The 25,154-nt window shown below is 52.3% G+C and overlaps 9 protein-coding genes across 9 annotated transcripts; 5 read left to right on the top strand and 4 right to left on the bottom strand.

Moving 5' to 3' along the window:
* Positions 1-456: 456 nt before the first annotated feature.
* Z520_02375 (uncharacterized protein) lies at positions 457-2,406 on the bottom strand (the record flags this gene model as incomplete). The annotated part of the gene is made up of 1 exon (XM_016772889.1): positions 457-2,406. One exon carries the CDS (start codon positions 2,404-2,406, stop codon positions 457-459), a length of 1,950 nt encoding a protein of 649 aa, XP_016636359.1.
* Positions 2,407-3,375: 969 nt separating this feature from the next.
* On the top strand, positions 3,376-3,918 carry Z520_02374 (uncharacterized protein; the record flags this gene model as incomplete). Its single annotated transcript, XM_016772888.1, has 2 exons — positions 3,376-3,777; positions 3,832-3,918. The coding sequence occupies 2 exons, from the start codon at positions 3,376-3,378 to the stop codon at positions 3,916-3,918; spliced, it is 489 nt and encodes a 162-aa protein (XP_016636358.1).
* Positions 3,919-4,414: 496 nt separating this feature from the next.
* Positions 4,415-5,324, top strand: Z520_02373 (uncharacterized protein; the record flags this gene model as incomplete). Its single annotated transcript, XM_016772887.1, has 2 exons — positions 4,415-4,824; positions 4,895-5,324. 2 exons carry the CDS (start codon positions 4,415-4,417, stop codon positions 5,322-5,324), a joined length of 840 nt encoding a protein of 279 aa, XP_016636357.1.
* Positions 5,325-5,640: 316 nt separating this feature from the next.
* On the bottom strand, positions 5,641-6,616 carry Z520_02372 (uncharacterized protein; the record flags this gene model as incomplete). Its single annotated transcript, XM_016772886.1, has 3 exons — positions 5,641-6,066; positions 6,133-6,400; positions 6,480-6,616. The coding sequence occupies 3 exons, from the start codon at positions 6,614-6,616 to the stop codon at positions 5,641-5,643; spliced, it is 831 nt and encodes a 276-aa protein (XP_016636356.1).
* Positions 6,617-8,170: 1,554 nt separating this feature from the next.
* Positions 8,171-9,911, top strand: Z520_02371 (uncharacterized protein; the record flags this gene model as incomplete). The annotated part of the gene is made up of 2 exons (XM_016772885.1): positions 8,171-9,515; positions 9,577-9,911. 2 exons carry the CDS (start codon positions 8,171-8,173, stop codon positions 9,909-9,911), a joined length of 1,680 nt encoding a protein of 559 aa, XP_016636355.1.
* Positions 9,912-11,184: 1,273 nt separating this feature from the next.
* Z520_02370 (uncharacterized protein) lies at positions 11,185-13,475 on the top strand (the record flags this gene model as incomplete). The annotated part of the gene is made up of 4 exons (XM_016772884.1): positions 11,185-11,708; positions 11,764-12,867; positions 12,948-13,189; positions 13,285-13,475. The coding sequence occupies 4 exons, from the start codon at positions 11,185-11,187 to the stop codon at positions 13,473-13,475; spliced, it is 2,061 nt and encodes a 686-aa protein (XP_016636354.1).
* Positions 13,476-14,826: 1,351 nt separating this feature from the next.
* On the top strand, positions 14,827-15,994 carry Z520_02369 (uncharacterized protein; the record flags this gene model as incomplete). Its single annotated transcript, XM_016772883.1, has 2 exons — positions 14,827-14,976; positions 15,044-15,994. 2 exons carry the CDS (start codon positions 14,827-14,829, stop codon positions 15,992-15,994), a joined length of 1,101 nt encoding a protein of 366 aa, XP_016636353.1.
* Positions 15,995-17,166: 1,172 nt separating this feature from the next.
* Z520_02368 (uncharacterized protein) lies at positions 17,167-19,401 on the bottom strand (the record flags this gene model as incomplete). Its single annotated transcript, XM_016772882.1, has 1 exon — positions 17,167-19,401. The coding sequence occupies one exon, from the start codon at positions 19,399-19,401 to the stop codon at positions 17,167-17,169; it is 2,235 nt and encodes a 744-aa protein (XP_016636352.1).
* An 867-nt stretch (positions 19,402-20,268) lies between these two features.
* On the bottom strand, positions 20,269-24,914 carry Z520_02367 (uncharacterized protein; the record flags this gene model as incomplete). The annotated part of the gene is made up of 8 exons (XM_016772881.1): positions 20,269-20,894; positions 20,952-21,425; positions 21,540-21,682; positions 21,768-22,237; positions 22,285-22,737; positions 22,836-23,085; positions 23,182-24,697; positions 24,764-24,914. 8 exons carry the CDS (start codon positions 24,912-24,914, stop codon positions 20,269-20,271), a joined length of 4,083 nt encoding a protein of 1,360 aa, XP_016636351.1.
* Between the last annotated feature and the right edge of the window lie 240 nt (positions 24,915-25,154).

The raw sequence follows: 25,154 nt of genomic DNA, 5'->3' as shown, positions 1-25,154 counted from the left end.
TAAGTTGTCTAAGTCATCTCCCTCCATTATTGATAAGGTCGCTTGGAAGGGGGTGTACCTTGATGTATACCGTTTTTGGCTTTTGTATTTCGTTCCCCGTCTCATGCGGCGAGGCATTTTCATGGGACGTGGGACGTGGTACGTGGTACATGCGACGGGAAGGGTGCTGGAGGCGCGTAGGTGAATTAGACTGGAGAGAGAGAGAGAGAGAGAGAAAGTTGTGCGTGAGAGAGGGAGAGAGGAAAAAGGGAGAGAGGAAAACCAAGGGCTGGGGCTGTACGAGGAATGGATATCTACAGTATCTCAGTCTTTTAAACCGTCCCAGTCAACACAAATTTGGTTTATTGTAGAACTGGCCTCCCAGCCCCGCGCCGCGCTGTACCAGGGTTTTCGTCTCCTACGTCTATCGCGTACACGCGTCGAGCGCGCCAAAAGGTGCAGAGAACAGCAGGGAGGTCAGAAATAATCTCTCCTCTTAAGTCTAAACTGGCTCATCCATCTTCTCTCGTCGGCCTGCCTCTCGAGAGCGCGGCGCATGGTCTTGGAGTACTCTTCCTCCTTTTTCACCTGTTCCTCCTTGGCCTGCTTCTCTTCAGTGTCGGCGGCCTCGATCTCGCGGACCATTTCCTCGTGGTCCAGAAACTGCGGGTCCGAGGTGACGACGCCGATCTTCTCGCCGGTCCAGACCAACAAATCTGCGTCGCCGCGATGGCCGCGCTCCGAGGAATCCAGGGTGTTGAGCGGGATGATTTTCCGTGCGACCGCGTCGCCACTCACGGACGCTGAGGTCGCGATGGCGGCGTTGTTGTTAGGACTGCCCATCGAGAAGGCGTTGATGTTCCACCGGCGCACGAGGCTGTGGCCGTCCCGCTCGACCCATTTCAGTCCGCCCTCAGAGTCGGAGAAGACGATCTTGGTGCCGTGCGACGCAACAGACAAAAGCTTCGATTTCGCCGCGTCTTGGCGGTTTTTGTAGCTATACAACCCGTCTTCAGAGGTCAGGTTGCGGTTCCTGGTAATATCCAGCTCGTCGTCCTCGGACGGGCTGGAACTGGTGGAGATGTCAGGGTTGGATTGCCGTTGTCCGGGCTTGATGTGTGGAAGGGAGTAAAGCTCCAGAGATCCACGGCCCCTGTACTCGCCGCACGCGACGAGAGTGGCGTCGCCCGCTACGTTGGCCGATGCCCCAGCCGGTGGGTAGGGTATCGATGTCAGAGATGAGAGGCTGGCGCTGGAATGGATGACATATTGGAGACGGGGGAAATATCGACGGTCGTAGGATAGGATGCTGGGAAATCTTCCACAGATGAGGATTTCGTTCTCGGCGTGGTGCAGGATCGAAAGCGGTCCAGGCTCGACTCGGGCATAACCCATCCATTGAGGATTCTGCAGGCGATGGGAAGGGCGCCAACTGGGTGATCCGGAAGAACGTGTCGAGGGGCCGGCTTTGGACGACGGTGAGGGCGACGTGCCGAATATGGCAGGTAGCATTGACGAATCTCCAGACATATCGGGCAGGATTGCCGTCGAGCTCCCTGGTGTGCACGACACTTCGTCAACGTGTTCATGGGAAGACGGAGAAGTCGGAATGACGGGGATGCGTGGGTCGACGATGTGGAGGCTCCACTGAGTGCCGACCGTTAATGGCAAGTCAGGATAGGCTGACTGCGAGAGAGCAGTTATCTGGAAAGGATATTTTGCGTGCGACACCACAGACAGAGTGTTGAGGTCGATCTCGTTCAACACATTACCGACGGCGACGAAGGCCTTTTGCTGTGACGGGAAGGTGCTCGCACAATCCACCACAAGAGTCTCACCGGGCTGATTGGCGTCAGCAAATAGTATGGATGCTTTGCTGCGTCCCAACTCTCGAAATTTCCTCCTTCCCGAGGCACCTCGACTGAGATCCCAGATACAGATGCTTCCGTCCTCCAAATAGCCAAGGGTTTTGTCAGTTGCGCCGAGAGAAGCAATCCCTCTGATCTCGAGGTGTCTCGTGGTGTCGTTGACGAGCCATTCGACACTCAAAGGAGCGTATCTCGCCTTGTACTCCGAGTACCAGTCCACCCTTTCCCCTTGGCTTGAGAGATCCCACTGATTAACGGCCCTAGCGCGGGCGCTTTCTCCTAACCTTTCCGGGACATGACCGTTTGAAGGAGGTCCGCGTGACTGACGAGGGCGCTCTGATAGAGTCAGACCTTGCAAAGCACTGGTGAGGGTATTCAAGATACTGTTGGTAGCCCTCATGGAGGCACTGGGGGACTTTTCGAAGCATTTCTGCCTCCACAGCGGGTTGGCACGTGCCAATTTGGACAAGGTGGAACATGTGAGCTGGATGGAGACGAGCTCCTGGGGTTCGAGATAGTCGAGTATCTCAATCAGGATCTCTTCCGGTAGCTTATCCATAGCTACGGCGCCTTGGGAATGCATGCTTGCTGTTAGGAGGTTGTGTAGCAGTCAGGGCTGGCAGGGCTGACAGGGCTGAAGTCGGGTACACTCGGTTGGAGACTCCAGGGCGACGCGGGACACGAAATATACTTGTGCTGATGGGAGAGCAGGTTGCTGGTGGTCGACCGAGGCTACCATGGCCAGAAGAAGGAGTGAGTGACAGTATAATCAACAATACATTCCTAGATACTTAGCAGATATCGATGGAGGACAAACCCAAGGCTGCGAGTGATACAAGGGGAAAGGAAGGCTCTGGAAGAATGAAAGCGAGAACCCCACAAGTTAGTTACGGGTTGATTGTATGGAGTACCGAGTACGCAGTTGCGACTCGGGAGGTAGATAGGGGAGCTTGGGGAGTCAGACAGCCCCATCGGGGAAATAAAAAATCCGCATCCGGCTTGGCGCTCGAGTGATTAATATGGAAATAACGACTTACCGGTATCAAGAACGCCCACTGCAATTGCTCCATCACCACCCTTCAACTATTGTGGATCCTTCAGGGACACGTTCCTTACCAACGAGCATGATCTACATAGCATTTCTCTTTTCCATCTCCACCGGTGCAGAAACCCCCTAGTCAGCCTTGTCATCAGGAGCAGCGGAGCTTATCAACGGAGCCAGGAACAACCAATCCAAGCCCCTTGTAGGACGATATGCTGCGTTCCCATTGGAAGCCAAGAAATCGATATCAACAGCCACGAAGGTCAGATCATCTTCAGCAACAATATGCACCTTACCCTTATGACGTCTTCAGGGTTTGCAGACAAACACACCTCTTTAAATATCCCGCGTTGTGTCGCGCCAGAATATGCAATGGCAAAGGTAGGGAGGTAGCATTGGACGTCCTCACAGTACACAGAGACCTTAATTGACATCAAGTAAACAACATCAACCCCCAAAACACATATCCAGTCTGATCCCATCATTATGCCTGCACTCTTCGATAAGTTGAAGGTGTCCAAAAGCGAAGGCATGTCTGGCATTGGGGCAGATCAAGGCGCATTGAGAGATAAACTCGAAGCGGAAGATCCCCAGTATTTCCACCCCCAGGATGGGGACGGGCCAGGGCCAGATGCTCATGACGAAGTGGGCAGTGGCGAGGGCCAGGAGCTAGACCGAGCGCCCAATACTTTCGGAGGGCCGTCCTTTGGTCGAACCAGCGCAATCCCAAGGCACAAATCTGAAGCACTCAACAAGGTGGACCCCAGGATTGGATACGATGCAGATGAAATTCGCCAGGAGGAATTGGAGCGATACGAGGCAAAATATGGCAAGCCTTCAGGTGATATCTCGGATGCACAAATGCGTGGAACAGCGATGGCGGGCATCGTGAGTTGCCTTTCCCTTCCCATCTTTTTGTCGAGCACTAACAGCGACTCGCAGGGTCCGGACCAGAGCGCGCTCGGTCAAGCACCCGACTTTCGAGAGAGACCGCAAGAGGAGAGATTGGCGGATCAAGTTGAAAAGTGACACATCTTCTCCAGAACAGCTCATTTACAAGATTGGAAAAGAATGGTCGGACCAGTCGTCCTTGGGACTATGCCCCCAAAACGAGTAGGATACCCTTGTATGAGGATCCGAGGATCACCTCCGTTGTAAAGCACAGATATACCATTACTGTGATTCTATAGTTATCATATTAAAAAAAATCCCTTTGTGCATGTGTCTCCATCTCCATCTGCATAATGATTCCTTGTAGCCTCGTGCGTGTGTTAGATGACGTCACTCATTCTCGCTCGACCAAACGTCACAGGCGCCCAACATGAGACGATCCCCATGCAAAAGGCCATGGAGAGCTTCTCGCTTGACTTTGTAACACATGGCATTTCCGGGTTGCAAGGCCCTTGGTTTCCACAGGTCTAGCCTCGCCTCACGACTTACCATTTACCACATCACGAAATCTACCATGTGACGGTCCTTTTCGCATCAAAGGCTACAGTCCACTTCCCCAAGTTCCTCTGAAATCATGATAATCCAGCATGTAGCGCGCGCGTGCCGGCGCCATCCCCTTCCTCGAAACCGAAACTTCAGCAGGAATGTCTTTACAAGGGATCAAATCAAGACGGCCGAACTGCAGAAGACTCCCCATACCCCGAACCAGATAGTCACAGAAGTGCCACACTCGGCCGAGGCTTCGATCATCGACGTCCCCGGTCCGCTCTGGTACCACCGTTTGGGACCTGTCAAGGATTTTTTCTCCTGGTTCAGTCGGATGCAGAGACGGAGGCCGCTGGGCATCGCCCTGGCGACGTCTTTGACAACGTATCTCTGTGGAGACCTGCTCGCGCAAGAGGTCGGCGGGGAACCGTACGATGGGCTGCGGACGTTGAGGATGATCGCGGTTGGCAGCCTGGCGTCTATACCGGGTTATAAATGGTAGGCCAACTGACAAATAACCGGACTTCAGAAATAGAGCAGAATCGTTAACACTGTTTTGGTCGAAAAGGTTCCTATTCCTGGGCACGCACTTCAACTATGCCTCAAAATGGACGACGATTACGGTCAAAGTCCTCATTCAACAGTTTTTCTTTGCGCCCATCTTCAACACATATTTTTTCGGCATGCAGGCCCTCTTGTCAGGCGAAGCTCCCTCGGTGGTTGCCCACCGCATCGTTTCGGCCGTGCCAGAAAGCGTGGTGAGCTCGGCCAAGTTCTGGCCTGCCGTCACGGCACTGAATTTCACGCTTGTGCCCGCCCATCTCCGATTTGCCTTCTCCGGCTTCTTTGCCGTGATATGGCAGACATATTTGTCATTCCTCAATCGACGCGAGGAGAAGACTGGGCCCCAAGGCACGCTGGCTGATCAAGCACGCCAGAAGTTGTATGAAGATGCCCCGTCGGCTTCGGTTGCTGACGTCTTGGATGGAGTTGATTGAGGCAGCCCATCTTGGATGGACGCCTTCTTCTAGAAGACGGAGGTCACCAAGTCCCTTCCTGCCACCAAGAGCCCTCGCCAGGAGCTGGACAACTGAGGACAAAGCATCAAAGAGAGAACATGGACCGGTCTGCCACTTGCTTGCGGAGCCAGAGCCAGGAAGAAAAGACCTCTGGATCCGTTGTCGCCCACGAAATGCATTACAAAACAGAAAGCGTGGAGAAATGAATGTCCAGCGTTCCACTCTCGCCATCAAACCTCTCTTATTGCCCTTTCGAACAAGTCTCCTCCACCACTTGTGTTTTGAGTATTTGACATTAACGGATGTTGCTCGAATCCACCGCTCTGACGATCCCGTAGCTCGCCCCGGCCGCGGCAGCGCCAACACACAACGTCTGTACAGCGCCCCAGATGGACTGTCGCCGATCACACCCGGCGAAGACGCACTTGAAATATCCGAAGATAATCAGGATAACGGCGGTCATGCCGATCGAGACGAAAAGAGCTCTGGTGGCATGATGGATGGCGAAATATGGAATCATGGGTAGAAGGCCTCCTTGGATGATGCAGAATCTCCTGGTCAGCAGTAGGTTGAAGAAGGAAGGCGAAGGCCGAATAGGCCTACAGAAATAGGCGGAAGGGGTAAGATTACCGATGAAGTATGAGATTCCCATAACAATTGCTGAGACGTATGCCGAACGACGAGCCGGTTGTTCCAATTTCAACTCGAAATCCATCATGAACTGGTACCGTGGGGTAAGTAAAGGTCGAACTCAACTCGGCCACTCTGGCGACAGTGAGAAACATACTTGAACCCATTGGTCTGGGTAGGATCTCATGGCATTGACGAAGGGAGCGACATCTGCTCTCTGAGGACCGTATGCACAGAGAATGCGGTATATCTCCTCCATCTCCTCTCCGGGCGACTCCTGCACTTCCCTTTCCTCTCGCAGTCTTTCCGTGTTATAGTGTTGCATGTCGGTGACGGAGGCCAGATAGGCTCCTAGGCCCATGGAGATCGCTCCACTGAAGAGTTCGGCAAGGCCACCCGTAATGACAAGTTTGGAGGATCCAAGACTGTTTTGCGATGTCAGTTCAACCGGGAAAGAGTCGAGCGTTGGTTCCCCCATGGTCCAGAGCTCTCCATCCCACGTACGATGATAGTCCTGCGGTAAGAGCAAACGGCACCGTAAGCCCATCTGCGAAGCCAATGATTAGATCTCGCAGCACCGTGCCATTCGCCCGATGCTTTTCATTGCCCGTGTGTGATAAAATCAAGGAAGTCTCGGCCATGTTCGAGCAGGATAGTCCACAAAATTCATACCGTCAGTGGCATCCATTGCTTATATGCTGCTGCTCAGATGCTCTCCAGTTTCAACCTATATTGTCACTCTTTCAACAGCAGTGGTCGCGCCATGCATGATCACGTTCCTTGACTGACTGAGGAGAAATGTGGCCCAATCACAACTCATGTATTTGTCAGACCACAGCTCACTCTCTGTGGTCATTCGCAGGGGGTCTAGGGGGCGAGGGGGGAATGGGGAGTGACATAACTCATGCTCATCGTGTATATGTGCTGCGGGTGTTTGCCTTTCCGGCAGTGAAGACGTGGCGAGACGAGTCTTATATTTCTCTGGGAACCTGTACCTGGCCGCGCAGTAGTAGACTACCACAGCGCACTCAGAGGATCTCCCTAAGGAGGACCTCTTTATCAATCAATCATTCGATCGAATTTCAAGAAGAGCAGCTGACAGCTGGGTCACGTCACGCCTGTGGCTTCTGCGGCGTTTGTCGGCTGGACATGCATATGGAGAAATGGTTTCCGCGGGTCCCAACCACCGGACATGAACCCCTATTTGCTGCCGATGATATGATTTCCACCTGTAGAACAGACTGGAACATATGCACACGAGACCTGCAAAAGAAAACGGCTGGAGGAAGGTTTGCGAGTTAAATGGGTTTCAATGACAGGCGTGATCTGGGGTGTAAAGTCCCACTTGACTAAGTTGCTCGGAGACCAAACGATCATCGTCAAGTGGTGTCTAGCGCAGTGCCTACCGACGCAATACATGCCCGCGAATTCTCCATGGATCATTGTGGAGGTAACGAGAAGATGATTGATGTCTCGTTCCACGCTATTTTACCAACGACTCGATGAACAAACTCGTTGTGAGAATTGAGTTTGGTTGCTGAATGGATCACTGTGCGCCGGCAGTCGAAGAGAAATAGATAGAGAACACCCACCATCGGTCTGCGCGTGAAATAGTCGATACCAGGTGGAGCTCTTGAGGTTGGCACTCTTGGGGGTTGCTGAATGCAGAAGACATAGGGCAGGCTGACCCGTTTCAAATTGTGTCCGCTGGATTTGTATTCGGCGGACTCTATACACAAAGGCACAACTGGGAAGTAAACTGAATGTGTTGAACAAGAGCTGAGGCTCCTTTCAATAGCTCATAGGGGGAACCATGGACAAACCTCAACTTGAAGTCTTGAATTCGTTGGGCGAACCAAGATCTTGGCGTGGTCCGGTTGCGTGCTACTTAGTCGTACTAAATAGTAACTAACTTGAAGGATGCTCGGCATGACGAACTACCTACCTCGCTACCTACCTAGGTACTAACAACTGACAACTGACATCTTCGGTCCTGGCGCTACTCTCCACCAGTCCTGCAGTCAGTCCGACGAGCACTGCTTCCTTCTTCCCTCTTCCCTCTTCCCTCAAGACCTTCACAGCTATCGAGTGGTAGTTGCGACTAACAGCGACATGGCTCCCCCAAGCTCAACCGCCAGAAGAGGTCCTAGTGTTTTGGTTCGTCTCCCCCAAAACGGTCTCATATCCAACCCAGCATGTTGGCTGCTACGATAACTAACATTGAGCTGAGGCAGGTCTCTGATCCTCGTGAAAGCAGGCCCTTCCCTCAGGCCCGCAGACAACAACCTGCGCGTTTCATCACCGTAGACAGTGTCCTCCAATATGCCTCCGATGTCCCTTCCGCCCACAACAGAGTGCCTCAACGGCCGCGACCTTCTCGAACGCCCTCCGGCAGGCCCGTCGATCCCAGACTCACTGGTCGCTATGTTGGATCGCACATGCCATCTCGGTCCACAAAGACGTCCGAAAAGCTAGTTCTGTTGCCCGAGGCTGTCGAGGAAGAAGAAGAGAAAGGGGACTTTGGGCCCGACGCCGACAAAGGTCCGCCCAGGGATGATGAGGATTATCGCAAACCTGGCAAGGAAGGTGTTAAAAGCTATGCAGAGAGGTTGCCCAAGGCGAGGCGTACGGAAAAGGAGCTCCCCAGAGTTACGGCCTATTGTACAGCTCAAGCATATAAGCTGCAGTCTACGGCGACCTTTGTCAGGCAGCGTCATGGTGCCAGAGCGAAGCTCTATGATGACTGCCTGTACTGTGCCTATCATCTGCCACTGCTACCAGGAAACGAAGGTTACCGCATCCGAAGCAGCCCACCAGTCAAGAGCGCCAAAGGCGGAACGGTCCTAGATGAAGAAATTGCCCGCAGTGAACAAAGAGACTATCGAGAACCGTATTATGCAGAGGAAGAGGAGCAACATTCTGTGAGAGGTAACTACACGCCGGACGAGCAACCTGTGGAGTCAAATCCCAATGACCCAGCCGACCTGGAACGGCCGCGAATTAATGGACAGCGGAGAGAGAGTGACCACTCACAAAGATCGAACAGTCCAGGCGCCAATCTTCCTGCCGATGCATACCGGTTTGCGGAAATGTTTGTCTTCACCTATGGAGTGGTGGTATTTTGGAATTTTAGTGAGAAGCAGGAGAAAGATGTGCTGGCCGACTTTGCCTTTGCCTCGATTGTTGATCCGAAGACCAATATCGTGTCGCCAATCACCCTGACAACAAATGCCTTGGATGAGGAAGATTTCGAGACGGAAGACTTCCACTTCGAGTACAACAATGAGATTTCGCGGCCACGAGTATACAACGACATGATTACACTCCGCAGCGGCGACCACATGATCAAGCTCGCCATCAGCCATGCCATTGCTCAGAGCACTAAGCTAAGCTTCTTTGAAGAAACCATGGCTGCGCAGATGGAGGCAGCGAAAGACGTTCCTGGCAAGTTGGCTAAAACGGGAGAACTGGGACTGAAACGGGAAGAAGTCATCAAGCTGCTCGGAGGCCTATACAAGAGTCGGGTGGAAGTCAATTTGTGTAAGGCTACCTTTCGACTTATCTGACAGAGATGGAAGCGCTGACCCTTGTAACTATCTAGCATCCAATGTCCTCGACGTACCCAACCTGATTTGGGATAGCGAGCCGACCCTACATCCGCTGTACAACGCAGTCCGCGAGTATCTTGAAATCAAACCGCGGATCCAGATCCTCAACGAACGTTGTCGAGTGTTCCTTGACCTGACCGAGGTCTTGTCAGACTACATTTCCGACGATAAGATGTCGCGGATCAACTGGATTATCATAGTTCTGATCGTGATCTCCATCCTGGTCACATGCTCGGAAGTGTTCCTACGATTTGGGATTCTGAGCACGCGAGGCGAGGACAAGAGTCCTCGGGCATTGCAGGGGTCATTGCTTGGCAGCGAGCTTTGAGTCTTCATAAGCCCTCCGTGGAATATCTCATGGTTCAAATATGCTTCCTGCATGTTATATATAGTCTACTTTGAACTGACTTTGTTGATAGCGAGGAGCTGGTAGTGCAAGGGTTCGTGGCAAAAGAAATACCTTTGATTCCTGGGACGAAAAGTCACCCAGCAAAACGTCTACTTCTGCTAAAACAATAAGCAAGGGGCTTTCCGCAGCGGTCGGCACTCTGCTACCAGGTATCTCGGCTAGGAAATTGTGGTTTCTGGAAGATCGTTCTGTAGCGGGCGACAAGGCATGTGGGAGGGGCCGAGGCTGCAAGCACGGACTCCATAGATTGTGGCGATTGTCAAGTGTTAAACAGCGTATGGCAGCGCTGGTCTATCTCTCGTTGGTGCCCTCATTGTCCGCCTTTTTACGCGAAATGGGGCCCCAAGAATCCTTGGGCTTGCCCAGTAGCGGAGGCGACCGAAGTGTGGATTGGCACAAAGCCATGACCATGGGATATAAAAGACGGGGAGTCCTTTGATTCGACGGAATGGCCAGAAGAACCGTCAGCCCAAGAATGCCAGGTTGCATTGGACCTGCTACTGGAAGCGATCGATCTTGTAGGGAGCGCAATTCAACCGTGGAATCTCTTCTCTTATCACTTGGCAAGGTCCCACGACATGGCTTGGCCTGATAGTCGAGGTCGGACTGCCTCGTTGAGCAGGTCAATTCAAGGCTGAGATGGGAGGACTTAGATAGGTATGCAGAAGGCGAGAGCCTCGGCGTCGGCGCTGGCGACGAGATGCCAGTGAAGAAACAACAAATGCCAAGACTGGTAGCGTTGCAACGGATGGACCATCAAGTGGCGTTCATCTGCCCATCTACCGTCCTCCGCTTGTCTCCCACCACTCATCTTCTCGACTCCTCCTCTACATGATTGTCCTCGGCAAGCAGATCACCACTATCCGTACCTCTGTGATCCACCTTGCATTGAGATTCGCACAATTCAGCCCCGTGTGCCCCCTGCAACCTCATCGGAGCTGCAATCCTCTTACGGAATTCTCGATTTCTCAAAGAACCAAACCCTTGTAGCATTGACCCTCACCACCCACTAAGTCACTGCTTGGAGGAGGAAAAAAAAATAACATAATTAACACCCCAGCTCCACCATGTCTCCGTTGTTAATCACCTTTGTCGCTTTCGTCCCCGTCCTCTTGGTTGCTCTTTCCTTTCTGCGATCCACTGTACTCTCCAAGTACCTTGACGACAAGCACGAGCGGAGACGCCCTGCAGGATGAGCTCAAATCCAGACTCCATTGACCCGAAGGAGGTCAAGGTCATCGACGACGACGACCTTATGCACCTTGCTGATGCGCCTGCCGAGGGTGGAGAGCGCCGACGGACGCACCACGACATTCCCGCTCATGGCCACAACCCTTCCATGCAGAAGGACGTCGACGAGAACCCAGACTTGGCCCTGCACTATTCCCACGAGCATCAACACAAACACCTACACCATGGCCGCCCTTCGTTGGCCGATCGCCATGACGAGGTCCTTTACGCTGATGGTACCACCATCGATCAACATATTGGCAGCAAAAATCCTCAAGACTATGTGAAACACCAGCTTCGACAACCCTCGGGACCAGTCAACGAGAAGGACTTCATCACTATGGGCGACGCTGAGAAAGGAGACGTCGATCCCACGCGGGTTCTGACGAACACGTCAGAAGATGATGGAAGGAAGCATCGCTTTTCAAGGACATACGGAAAATACAAGATCTTTGTCCACCTCTTCATTTGGTTGCTGTTCACCGGGTGAGTCTCATCGGCCATTTCGTGCTGAAAACCACCCCCTCATTTATTGTCGCAGATGGTGGATCGCTGGTTTGGTCCTGCACCGCCACGACTTGGGCTGGCTGATTCCTTTCCTCCTCTATCTCGCCATCACCTTGCGCCTGATCTTTTTCTGGGTGCCCATTACTATCGTCACTCGACCAATGCATTTCGTTTGGAACAATACAGGCGTCAAGGTCTACCAGGCTATCCCGGAGAAGCTCCGCACCTGGCTTGCTGCGCTGGTGGCTCTTGCTGTTATCCTGGTTGGGTCATTTGTCTCCGAGGAATCTGCCGATAACACTCGAGGAAACCGTGCCATCTCCCTTCTGGGGCTTGCTGTCATGATAGCCGTTCTCTACGCTACTTCGCGTGACCGCCGCAAGATTCGCTGGCACACAGTCATTGGCGGCATGTTGACGCAATTCGTCATTGCGGTGTTCGTGCTCCGAACAAAAGCCGGTTACGACATTTTCAACTTCATCTCTTTCCTCGCTCGCCAGCTACTGGGTTTCGCAGACCAGGGTACTTCGTTCTTGACGGCGGAAAGTGTCGTCGACCTGCACTGGTTCTTGACTGGGGTTGTCCCACCGATTATCTTCTTTGTCGCTTTCGTGCAGGTTCTGTATTACTTGGGCATCCTGCAATGGTTCATCGGCAAATTCGCCGTGTTTTTCTTCTGGAGCTTGCGTGTCTCAGGTGCCGAGGCTGTCGTGGCCGCAGCTTCTCCCTTTATCGGTCAAGGAGAATCGGCTATGCTGGTGCGCCCGTTCGTGCCTCATTTGACCCTGGCTGAAATCCACCAAGTCATGTGCTCTGGCTTTGCCACCATTGCCGGGTCCGTGCTCGTGGCTTACATTGGGTTGGGATTAAATCCGCAGGCTCTGGTTTCTTCTTGTATCATGTCGATCCCGGCGTCGTTGGCGGTGTCGAAGATGCGATATCCGGAAACGGAGGAGACCATTACCTCAGGTCGAGTGGTCATTCCGGACGACGATGAACATCGCGCAACGAATGCCTTGCACGCGTTTGCCAATGGCGCCTGGCTCGGCATCAAGATCGCGGGCATGATTGTGGCTACTTTGCTTTGTATTATTGCATTGATTGGCTTGATCAACGCTCTTCTAGGGTGGTGGGGAAGGTAAGTTGTCATTTCATGTCGACACCAAAGGTCTATCACATTCCGGGAATGCGACTCACTGACGCGTCTCTACGCAATAGGTACATCAACATCACCCAGGATGGCGGACCCTATCTGACGCTCCAACTAATCCTGGGGTACATCTGCTACCCAGTGGCCTTCCTTTTGGGTGTGCCTCGCAATGATCTCCTCAAAGTGGGGCAACTCATTGGGATCAAGGTCGTCGCCAACGAGTTCGTGGCGTATAACTCTCTCACCAGCGAGGCACAGTATATCAACATGAGCCCACGGTCAAAGCTGATTGCGACGTACGCCTTGTGCGGTAGGTCCCCAACTCTCGAAACGCCAATCCGCCATTAGGCACTCGTGTCATTGATCACATCTGTCTTTGGATTTGATGCTAATTTTCCGTTGCAGGGTTTGGCAACTTCGGCTCCCTCGGCACACAAATCGGCGTGCTCAGCCAGATCGCACCTTCTCGCTCCGGCGATGTTTCTCGTGTCGCGCTGTCGGCCTTGTTCTCCGGCGTGCTCTCTACGTTGACTAGTGCAAGTATTGCCGGTATGTTGGTGACTGATCAGGTTACCTTGAGTCAGAAGAGTTCTTAGAGAATAATTGTGGCATGTCTCGGGCAGAGATTAAGGTGTCACGACTATGAACATACAGGAGCGTCAGGCCGGGTATCGAAGGACACCCCGGTGCACAAAGCGTTTAGATAATTTCACGGTTAGGAGAATATAAGTCAAGCTGATTCGTTACCATTCTGTACACTTGTTCTGTGCACAGCCCAAAGTCTCACTAGATACGTACGATCTATCTAACTCGGTACTGTAGGTCACTTGGCCTCCTCTGGGCCAAAATCCGCGTGACTTTTCCCGCCCGCGCCGACAAGATCACCGCTCGGCGCTCCCACCCACGTAAGAAGAAGCACCAGAAATCTCGGTGTGCGAGCGAGCCCCAACCCTCCCTCTTGGTATCAAAGCGTTGGAGTACTGGTGGGACTATCCGAAAAAAGGTGCGAGCTCGCAGGGGCGGAAGGAGAAAGGATAAGCGGGTAGAGCAGGACTGCCTCGGCGGACTGTTGAAGAAAGCGATGGCAAGGATATAGAGGATGGAGGTAAGCAGGCCAGATAAAATTGAATAGTGGTGTCAAGAGCTGGGATCTAGTCTGGTGGATTCGTGTCCAGCTCGAGCTCCGGTCAGTTTTCTTTATCTGATGAGAACAGCCAAACTTATAACGCACGCCGTTGTCTTCTGGCTATGCAACCCACCGTCCGCTGAGTACCGGCAGCTGTGGTCGAAAAGAGTGTTATTGATCTTGGAGGGCGGCGTCAGCAGAGAGAAATAAACACGAAGGACTAGAGTGGACAGCTGTTAGTGTGAATCCGGTCCATGCACAGTGACACTCAGGGCAAGAATTTCCCTTATTGGTAAATTTCGATCTTGTCCCAGATCAAACCAGGGTATACGTCGACGGGGGCGTTCTCATAAGCTGTGTATATATACAGACTAGTGAGGCTGGCCAACCGACCGACTCTTTCTCGCGGGGCAGCGGAACGGGCGGCGGTCGTAAGATTCCCGCCGGTTGAGCGGGCTTTCCCAATGGCTCGCTGTAACGTGTGGAGGGTCGAATAGTGCAGAATAGGTATGGAGTAGAGCAGGCTGGACGAATCCATTGCATCGAGTGACATTCTCGTAACCAAGAAGTCCGATCCCTGCTCCCAAGCCTCGGTTCGCACCATGCCCCTTGCAACTTGCACCACTCAACAACTCGCTTGCTTTTTTCCCCGGTATATCAGATAAAACCCAAGAGTATCTCCCCTGAGAGCACATAATCTTATCAGATGCAAGTCTTCCCAACTTCATCGAGCAACGAGGGGGCCAGAACCAGCACTACCAGGAGGGCAGAGAGGAGGACTATAACTTACCTGGGTTGAAACACGCACACCAGCTCCAGCCATGCCCGAAGTCTTCGCCGTCCCTGTCTTCTTCATCGTCTTCAGAGAGACGCTGGAAACCACCATTGTCGTCTCGGTCCTGCTATCCTTTCTCAAGCAGCAGCTGGGGCCCGATCGAGACAAGAATGTTTATAAGAAACTGCGGAACCAGGTACGTTGAAACCTTCCACCGGCGGATTGAGCGATCGCGTTGTCCTTACTTTCGGATATGTTGGCAGATCTGGTACGGCACCCTAGTAGGATTCGTAATATGTCTGATCGTGGGCTGCGGAATGATCGGCGCCTTCTATGGCATTGGCACCAACACCTGGGGCTCCACCGAGAACCTCTGGGAGGGCGTCTTTGCGCTCGTTGCCTCCATCATCATTGCAGTCATGGGGGCCGCTCTCCTGCGCGTCTCCAAAATGCAGGCTAAATGGAGGGTCAAGCTTGCAAAGGCCCTGGAAGCCAAGGATAACACACACGGCAGACTCGGCCGTCGCATCAAGGGCTGGGCCGAGAAGTATGCCATGTTCCTCCTCCCCTTCATCACCATCCTGCGCGAGGGGATCGAAGCCATAGTCTTTATCGGGGGCGTCAGTCTCGGTGTCCAGGCTAGCTCGATTCCGTTACCCGCAGTCTGCGGTGTCGCGGCTGGATGCGCGGTGGGCTTCATCATCTACAAGGGCGGCAATATGGCCCCCTTGCAGTTCTTCCTCATTGCCAGCACCTGCTTCCTCTATCTCGTCGCGGCCGGTCTCTTTTCTCGGAGCATCTGGTACTTTGAGAACAACGCCTTCAACAGGGCCACCGGGGGCGATGCCGCCGAGAACGGCTCTGGCCCAGGCTCATACGACATCCGGTCCATCGTCTGGCACGTGAACTGCTGCAATCCGGTGCTGAACGGCGGCGGCGGCTGGGGCATCTTCAATGCCATCTTGGGCTGGCAAAACAGCGCCACCTACGGCAGCGTCATCGGATACAACGTTTTCTGGATCATGGTCATCGCGGGCTTCGTCCTGTTGAGGTTCAAGGAGACCAGAGGGCACTACCCATTTATGAAACCCAAGGCTGCGGATGTCGCAGTCACCGAAGAGAGATCGAGTGATGGCGAGTCCAGCGGCTTTGGCCGGGTCGAGGAAATGGTGGTCATAGAAGTAGAGCCAAAAGGGGCCGCAAGCCATGCCTGAGAGCGCTTGCAGGGGAACCAGGAAAGGGCACACCCCGTGTTGATGCGGGGGCACCCTCTTTAGATCTATACATGATGGCGTTCAGAAAACTCTTCATCTTGAAGTTTCGTCAAAGGGGTTATACACGCAAAGATACAGAGGCACCCAAGAGGTAGGTATGTTTGTTGCTGCGAAATAGCCAATCCATGATTGGCTGGTTGTTGTTCGAGCGGCCTCCTACTCACATGCCAGTGCCTCAGCACGCCTTTCTTCACACTCCGCCCACACTCCATTTTCTGTGTCTAATAGTGTCGAGGTTCTTGACAGGACAACGAAACACAGGATCATTGAAATGGGAAAATGCGACAGCGTGAGCAAGTTGGAGGTGTACAAACAGAGCTATTGCTTTGAGAATCTTTGCAATAGAGGCTCCGTGACTTGGAAGCCACGGAGCATATCTGCGAAACCAGGCAGATCAACCAGTTCAAAACACGTCTCCTTGTCGCCCAGCACAGAATACCGCTTGCCCTGTTTTCTTCTTGATCCGCCGTCCAGGTCTTCTCTTCTGCGTGGAGCTGGAAGCCAACGCTTGGCTGCCGTCCTTCCAGCGAAGTGCTACAATAACAACACAGCAGCAAAACGGAAACATGACTTTTCCTCCCCGGTACCGCCCCCAAGCACGACCGCCGCTCTCATCCTCTCCGTCTCCGGTAACTTACGGTGAACTGCAAACCCACCCACCCAGCCATTGCAGTCACGGTAAGTTTCGATCGAATCATTGTACATGTTCCTCCCAATCGACCTTATGTTTTCAAGTTCCGAAGACACCTTGCACAAGAGATCAGGGTTGGACGTCGAGTAAACTTCGATAAATCTCGACGCAGAATGCCGAGCGTGAATGCGAAAAACTATGGTTAGTGGTACAGGGGAATAAAGGGGAAATTTGGTGCAGAACAATAGGTATGGGTGGCTCCGAATACATGAGCGATCGCCATAGTGCGAGGAGGAAATAGAAGGGATCCTACGTGGGGACCTAAAAGGGTTAGATTCTGCTTTGGTTAGTAAGAGTGAAGGTCATTTGGCCAGCGTCCTGAGATGGTGTTGCAGGGGTATCGAATGTCGTCGAGCCATCTGCTGTTGCCAGTATCTGCCGAGTAAAGATGGCCCAAAGTCGGAATGATCGACGTGACTGATCATGAAGGTCTCCGACGCTTTGGATCTGGCGTGTCAAGATCAAGGATGAGCTCATCATCTTCCTCGGCTTTCCGCTTGGCCTGCTTGCCTGCGACAGGAGTCATGGGAGGACTGAGATTGCCAGGATATTGCGCGTCAACAGTCGAAGCGAGATGCGAGGAGTCTCCGTCAAGGGAATTAGCATTGCTGTAAGGCAAAGGCTGCGTCTCAGACACGTCTGTTTCGTTTGTACCTTGGAAGGTCGGAATCGGGTCCTCATCTTGGATAGTTGCGGACAGATCTTCCGGAATATTTTCACCAAGTTCATCCTGAGCGGCCAGGAGCTCTTCATCACCAAAAGGTTCGTAGTTGGATTCCGGCTCGGGTCCATCCTCGTCATGTTGAAAAAGATCCTCTGCTTCTTCATTGGATTGCCCAAGACCTTCTGCCTCGACATCAGCTGCTTTGATATCCTGAAAGTCCGTGTCACCCGCATCGGCTTCCACAGTATGTGAGCTGTTAGATGCATGCTCTTGATCCTCGTGCGGTTGATCCTGAGCCTCAGGACGCAGCTCCTGCCCAGTTGCATTATCTGTGGGCTCTTGAGTTTCGTCATACAGGTACTCAGGCTCACCATCTTGATCAGCTTTAGCATGCAATTCTAGCTGTTCAGCTGTCTCAGGCGCTTCTGGGAGTGCAAGGATTTCGGGCCGATCCACATCGCTAGCTGCGGGCACAGTGGCCCGGGTGGCACGGTCGAAAAGGAGCTCCTCCCCCCCATGGTCTTCCTGACCAAGGGTATCTGTGTCATCGACATGGGCTGTGGACGGCTGGTCGTGTGTGCTTGCTGCAACAGCCTCTGTTTCCTCTGTGGCAGGTAAGAGATCGCCTTCATTTTGAGGTTCTTCATAGTGACTGGCTTCTCCTGCATCATCTCCTTCCAGCTCCGGAGATTCCGCATGATCGGCAGCTATCTCAGCATAGGTCTTGCCTTCAGCTCCCGCAGAGCAGAGGTAGGCATATTGCGATGCTAGGCTCACTCGGCTGCTCAGGTGACAGTACAGAGGTTGGACCGCTTGGCCTGCGTTGTTATTGCAGAGCTGCAGATAGACGTCCAGGATCTGGGCAAGCGTAATTTGAGCAGCATATTTGGAATCCTCGCAAATGTGCAGACCTAACCCAGGCACGTCAAGCACAAGCTCATCATGATGATCCAGCGTCCCGGTCAAAATCTCACGGCATGCTCCGAGCAATTTGTCCAGAGGCTCGAAGGCCAAGGAAGCATCAGGCAGGAAATACACGCTCGAAGCATCGCCGAGCATGGGCGGGAAAAGCGACATTTCCTCTTCCAGGTAAACAAGGGTTACAGAGTGAACGGTTGGAGTTGCCTTGTCCTCTTCGTTCTTGGCCGTCTCCTCATGCTGGTCTTGGGGCTCGGCTTCATTTGCTTCGGTAGTTGGCTGGTTTTCAGCCGCAGGACGACCATCTTCATCAGGGGAGAAAGCATGATTACCGGCTTCAGCCTCTGGATGTGGTTCTAGGTCGTCGGCAGCAGGGTCACGCTGCTCACCTTGCGCTTGTTCAGGAGCTTGGTCCGTTTCGCCTTGGCCAGCCCCATCTTCTCGGGACGTATCCGGTATCTCAGCGTTCGAAGCCTGGGTTTCATCTTGACCTCGGGCGGCGTCATCTGCTGTGACAACAGGGCTTGTGTCGTCGGTGAGAGTCTTGTCTTGATTAGTATCTATATCGGTCTGGTCTTGTTGTCCAGGTTGGTCTCCAGGTTCTTCTAAAACGACGTCTGCTTCCACCTCTTCGTAGTCTTGCGGCTGATCTTCATATGCGCTGTGCTCGGCACCTACTTCAATATCTTGTACGACCGCACCGATATCTTCCTCGTCTTCATACAAGATATCCTCATCTTCATCACCTTGAGCTCCTTCGATAGAGGCATCCATGTTGTAGTCCGGGTCAGGTTGCTCAGTTAACATCGATACGTTTTGTTCATCATTCATATCATCATCCGGCAGTGTCTCATCGAGTTGGTCTTCCATAACGTCGGGCTCGGTATTCAGAGGTTCCACAGGGTCATCAACCATGTCGTCGTGGGGGGAGCCAATTACGGAAGGATCACGGACAGAGTCGAGGTCGATATCAATATCGTCGGGCTGTCGAAAAGGTGAGGAGGCTACGTCCATTTTGTCATCAAGCTGCGACGCGTCCATGTCTGGGAAGGCAAATGAAGGAATCGCAGCCATCGCGAAGAGTAGCAGGAACACCGCAGTGCTACGCAGCGAACCAAAGTTTTCCGTATTCTTTTACTCTCTGCGCGGCTGAAAATTCTGTCTGTTATTGAGCTGAGGGTTGTGGCGGTTGGTTGCGCTGGCAGACTGATCCAGGGTGATAAGTCGAAGGGAGCGCGGCAGCGAAGTTCATTTAGGTTCGGAGCGAGGGAGGGAAATCAGGCGAGGTCACAAGTTGAGAGCATGATCTCAGAAGTTATGATTGCCGATCTTTTTAAAAATTCCCAGTGTTCGTAGATGAGTCAAGGAGCAAAAACAAGACGCGAAGGCATCAGGATGTGAGGACTCCCAAGTCGAGGTCACTGCAGTTGGATCCTGCCTGCCAAGCATCAGTCCATAAGGGGATTAGTGTCATCCAAGATTTGAACCTGTTTGCACTGTTTGCACTGTTTGCGCTCCTCTTTCAACAAACTCGCCGCCGCAGCCTCTGGGCTCACGCACAAGGAGATGAGTCGCAATGAACTGGTCTCGCGTCAGCATCATAAATGGAGGTTGAAAGTCAAGATCATAAGCTTCTACACGCTCTGGTGCCATATCGAGACTATTAGGACTACATGCTTGTCGTGGCGTGCTCGAGTGCCCAGGAAGGACGTGTTGAGTGGCTTCCCGGGACCATCTTGCAGTGTCTCAGCTACGTGGAGAAATGAAGTGCGGTATGCCTGATTCTTTGGTCGACGCCTATCGGATGTAAGATTCTGATATGGAATAGCCCACATGACTTTACGCCATCTTGGTGAAGAAAGAGATGCAGAACGGAAATCTCGATAAGAGACACGTTGAAGCCCATGATCACACCACGCTGTGGTTGAGGTATTGCTGCTCTCAAGTCCACCAAGCATCGTCCAGACCACTCAAGAACTCGACATCGATATTGACAAAGCTTTTGCAGAAATCGATCTCCAGCCGCCAAGGCCGCGTCTGCACAATGAAGGTGGCCGCAGATGCGAGTTTCAAGAGCTCCTCTTCGTCTTCTCCCATCACAAGAACGACATCCTTCCGGACCTTGAGCTTGTTCCCATTTCCAAATTTGGCCATGAAAGGTCTGAATCTTTCAGTCATGTTGAAGTGGACGCTGTGTTCCGAGTAAGGCATATCCGTGGGCATGAACTTCCACTCCCAGGCCCGACCAATGGAGTCGATAAAGGCGTGCCATGGGCGATTCTCCCAAGCGATCATGAATGGGTAGAAATAAGGTGTCGACCACAGGCGGAGCAATGCAAATCTGGCCGCCGAATGTGAAGCAGAAAATTGTCGAGCCTCCTCGCGCAATGAGTCGATGCTGATAGCATAGGGACTGACCATGTGCTTTGGCAATTTGTATCCAGACACGGAGGGTCGGTAGTCCACGAAAAGATCCAAAGGCCGTCCGCCTTCTCTAGCTGCAAAGGCAGCGCCCATAATATCCTCCTCTGGAGTATATGAAACACCAATCACACCATGCTTGAATACTGGGAAGTTTTGTCAGTACAGGTGCATCAGCAGAGAAGGATCCCAGCGGTACATACATTGTGCGAGTTTAGGGCGGATACAAATGTCCCATTCGGCAGGAACCTCATCGTATCGATACTCCGAGACCTTGGCGCGGCATGCCTGAACTGCTTCGTCGAATGCTTTGTAGAAAGAGGCGTCTCGATATTTGCAGCTGTAGCAACTTCGACGGTTGGGGACCTGCTCTGAGCGTCCCTTTTGATCGAGGAGTTTGGAGTCTCTATGCTTGTCACCGAGTTTGCTTGCAAGGAACGAAGAGGCTTTGGAGCTGAAAAGCATGACCACAGTGCAAGCTCGGTGCATATCCGTCATCACGCGAGGGTGAATTTCTGGATGGTATTCCAGGTACCTGAGTGTCTGTGCGGAGAACAGGTACGCTTCATTGAAGAGCGTTAGATCGCTTAGAGCGTCATGACGAGTCGAAATGTAGTCACGCCAGCTGTCCCGAGAGCCTGGTTCCAGATCGCATCTGTGCCATGCTTCTTTGAAGACTATGAGCAGTTAGCAACTCCTTCAAGCCCCTGATATGGTGGAGTTGATGGCGAGTCAGAGCCTGTAGATCGTATATCTAACGGGTAGTCACAACGTCTTATTGTGGACCTTACCTTTGGATTTATACATATCAATGTACATCAGGAATGCCTCTTCCACATCCAAGTCTTCCATTGTGGGCGCAGATCCGAATGATTGCATTATCTTCAGGACCGCGTTGTGGTGCGGAAGGACATCAGATAGAGATTGTGAGGATCTGGACATTGTTAGAGTCGAGAATATCATGTTAATTCCCACGAAGTAGCTGATGAATGAAATAATGACTTCAGTGGAACACTCACCCATCACTCCCGCAATCAGACATCTCAGCAGCGTCATCCTCCTTGATATAGTCCGTGTCCATAACATCGGACTCATTGTCGCTGAAGTCGCCGCATTGAAGAAACTGTTTCATGACATAGTCCTTCATCTGACCTGCCTCAAACTTGGTTATGCTGTTCTCGATGGGTTTGAAGAGTTTCCTGCTGGAGGAGCTTGAAACGTCATCTGGGAAGAGGATGTCGTCTTCGAGAGCATCCGCTTCGCCGTATGCCAAATGTTTTGGCATCTCGGTAGATTTATTAGCATCCGGTGTCCGCCACTCGAACCTGGAGGCGCTGCGTATTTCATCCCAGATTGATTGAGCCGTTTCATCTTCTTGAATGTCTCGCGCGCGTTGTGCGTCTTTATCTCGAGTCAGAGTCTTCAAAATTGGTGCCATTGAGGCCAATAGGTCCTCAGCATGTACAACCCGGTTTGCCTTGTACAGCATCTGGCCGGCATTAGCTGTCGCGTTCAAAAAAGGCCAACGGCCCTTACCTCAATGACACAGGCATGAAGCATCTGCCAGTCCGTGCCCGGTTCTGTGGACCAAACATAGATATCATAGTAGTCGTCGAAACCAAGGCTGAAACTCCGAAATCTCTCCATTTCCTCAAAGAATAATGGTCCAACATATCGTTTAGTGTCCCATTCAGTTCTCGCCTCCCTGCCATATCCATGCTTAGTTCGGATAAGCCATAGTTCGTCCTTCGGTGGCGTCACAATAATACGCCCAGTCTTTCCGTCCCTCACCAAGATCAACATTCTTGTGGTTTGCATTGAGGTGTACTGGATGAATCGACGGGTGACTGGATCATTGCGTTTCATATGCGCACAGATGAAATTTCTCATCTCAGACGAAGCATGAGTGCGACGACCTACCTGGTTACGTCCACGTTGACTGGCGGTGCGCTCAACTGCCTCGTTGAAGATGAAATACGGGAAGAAGCCCTACAGCTTGTCAGTAGCTATCAACTGATAAATGGTGCTCGGTCTACCGTCCAGTTCTCGTTATTCAGCAACGTGTAGAGTCGAGGAGAAACACTTACAACTTGGAGATATTGCTGTTTCACCATGTCTCCTGCCCAAAGGAGCCACTCAGGGGACGGAAAGTAGTGGTAGAGCGTCAAGACACTCAACTCGAAGAATTCGTCCCATGACTTGCACAGCTCGACGGCTTTGAAAAGACTGCATTCCCTTGCCATGATGCAGAAATGCAGCCAACCGCCTCGTTTCATTGCACCTTGATAAGGGTAGTTGTAAATGTAGTGCCCACAGATCTTGACTCGCAAGTTGCCTCTATGCAATTTCCCTTCTGCATCGATTGTGCCGAAATCAATGCGGGTGCCGTGGTCTGCATCGAGATTTTCGGCTTGGTCTAGCATCTCCTCTAACGCAGCTGAGGTTTGCGGTTGTGCGGTCCGAATAGCTTTCTCTCGATTCGACTGCCAGATCTTTGGTAGGTGATGTTTGTGCCTTTTCTCGCGCAACTTAAAATCCCACATGCCATCTTCCTTTTCGCTGTCTTCATCTTGGTTTGACTCATCGTCCGCACGTGCGACGGCGTCTTGGTCGTCGTGTTTGCGACAAAAATCTGCACAGGCGTCCCTGATCTCCTGTAGCTGGGGCTTTTCTAGCCTCAGACATAAATCTCGTAAATCACAAGTTCTGACTTCCGGATCTGCGAGAAAGTCGCAGACGGTGTCTGCTTTCATAGCGAGAGGGAGTAGAACGGCATTTCCAAGTAGAAGACGGCAAAACAGATAATTCTTTACCTCGGCGATCTCGTCCAGCAGTCGGTCTACCTCTAGGGCGGCTATTGGCTCTGTTCGCTCATAATCTTGCCTCCGTCCAGAAGCATCCAGGTACATCAGACTACCGCTGATGGGCTTTGTGCCTTCGAGGAGTCTCGTCCGGATGTCCTCCCGGCTTTCGATCTTCGCCATGTCTGGTTCGTTTTCTTGCCCCTTTCTTTCACCTTGGGTGGGGACCAGTATTGGTCGGATGTGGTTTACTCCTCTCGAAGGAACAGCATCGATACGCTCAGTCTCCGCTAGGCCATCCGTGGTAATGTGGTCTTTGGGTTTTTTGCTCCTGGCCTTCTTTTTGGGTTTTACGTTCTGTGACGCTGGTGATTCGTTTGCAGAGTTCTGGGTTTCCTTAATGTCCTTGATACTCGCTAATTGCTCGCATTCTTCCTCTACCGCATCTTTTGAACAGATACTGCTTTCTGAAGGCGGGTCTGGCATGGGCCGGAGCTCCAGCCATAGGAAGTGCTTGATTAGCTCGACATAGGTATCGTGCTCATTTTCCATGATGTCTTCAATGGGGTCCCAAGCTTCGTCATCTGACTCGGCTGATTGATTGGCAAGGCTCTCTTTGTAGGCGGACTGTAGGTACTCTTCTTGTCTTCTCTCGTCCTCCTTTGCCCGAAGGTCTCGCATGCGAGCTTCAAGTCTCTTGGCTTGCCGACGGAAAAGGGCCGCTTCACGTTTGATCTTCTTCTGTTCGTTCTCTCGCTGTTTCTCTTCCTCTTCCTGGCACTCTCGCGCCCATTTGTACCATTTCCGTTTCTGGTAGAGGACCTCAACCAGGCGCTGCGTTAAACGTTCCAGAGCTTTCTGGACTGTCAATTTCTGCGTGATGAGTGTATTGAGATACTTTTCATGACCATAATCCATGGTCTGGGCATAGAAATGACTGTGGTGAAGTTTCCGAGCCTTGATAACGCGATCCAGGAAAGCGTGCCTCTTGAAGAGATGATGATGAACCTCTTCGAGGATGGCTTCATCTTCAAGTGCCGCAAAATCCTCATTTGCCAATTTTGTCCCACGATCTGCCAGGTAGGCAGGAGGAGCCGCTGAAAGGGCATCAAGTTGAGCATTGCGGCGTTTATAACCCTTGTACAAGCCTGGAGTCAATCACAGACGTCAGAACAGACGCACAGTGCAAGATCCATCGAGGCACGCTTACATACCATAGCATTGCCTGGAATGGAAATGACAAAAGTGGCCATCGACGGATGTCACATCAGATTGACAGGGTTTATTGTCTGCAAGTCCCAGGGCCTTGCATTTCCGTTTCTGAGGGCCATCCGAACCCTGTTCTGCTGCTGGTATGGAGGTCATATTCATAAGCACATGGCTCGCAGAAGCCACTATGAGAGATGAAAGTAAATGACAATTTGACTTCACAGTTTCACAAAGCAAGATAGGTGGGCGGTGTGCTCAGAAGCGAAGCTGCGGTGTGATCGGTGCGTCTATTGTGGGAACTGAGAGGCGCCACGCGATACGCGATACGCGTTGCGACACGTGTCTGTCAATTCAAAATTGCGAGGGTGAGATTCAACAGCATGTCGCCGAGGAGGA

The sequence above is a fragment of the Fonsecaea multimorphosa genome (genome assembly GCF_000836435.1).
Source record: "Fonsecaea multimorphosa CBS 102226 unplaced genomic scaffold supercont1.3, whole genome shotgun sequence".
In the NCBI taxonomy this organism is placed as follows: Eukaryota; Fungi; Ascomycota; class Eurotiomycetes; order Chaetothyriales; family Herpotrichiellaceae; genus Fonsecaea; species Fonsecaea multimorphosa.
This window is presented reverse-complemented; position numbering and strand designations above follow the sequence as displayed.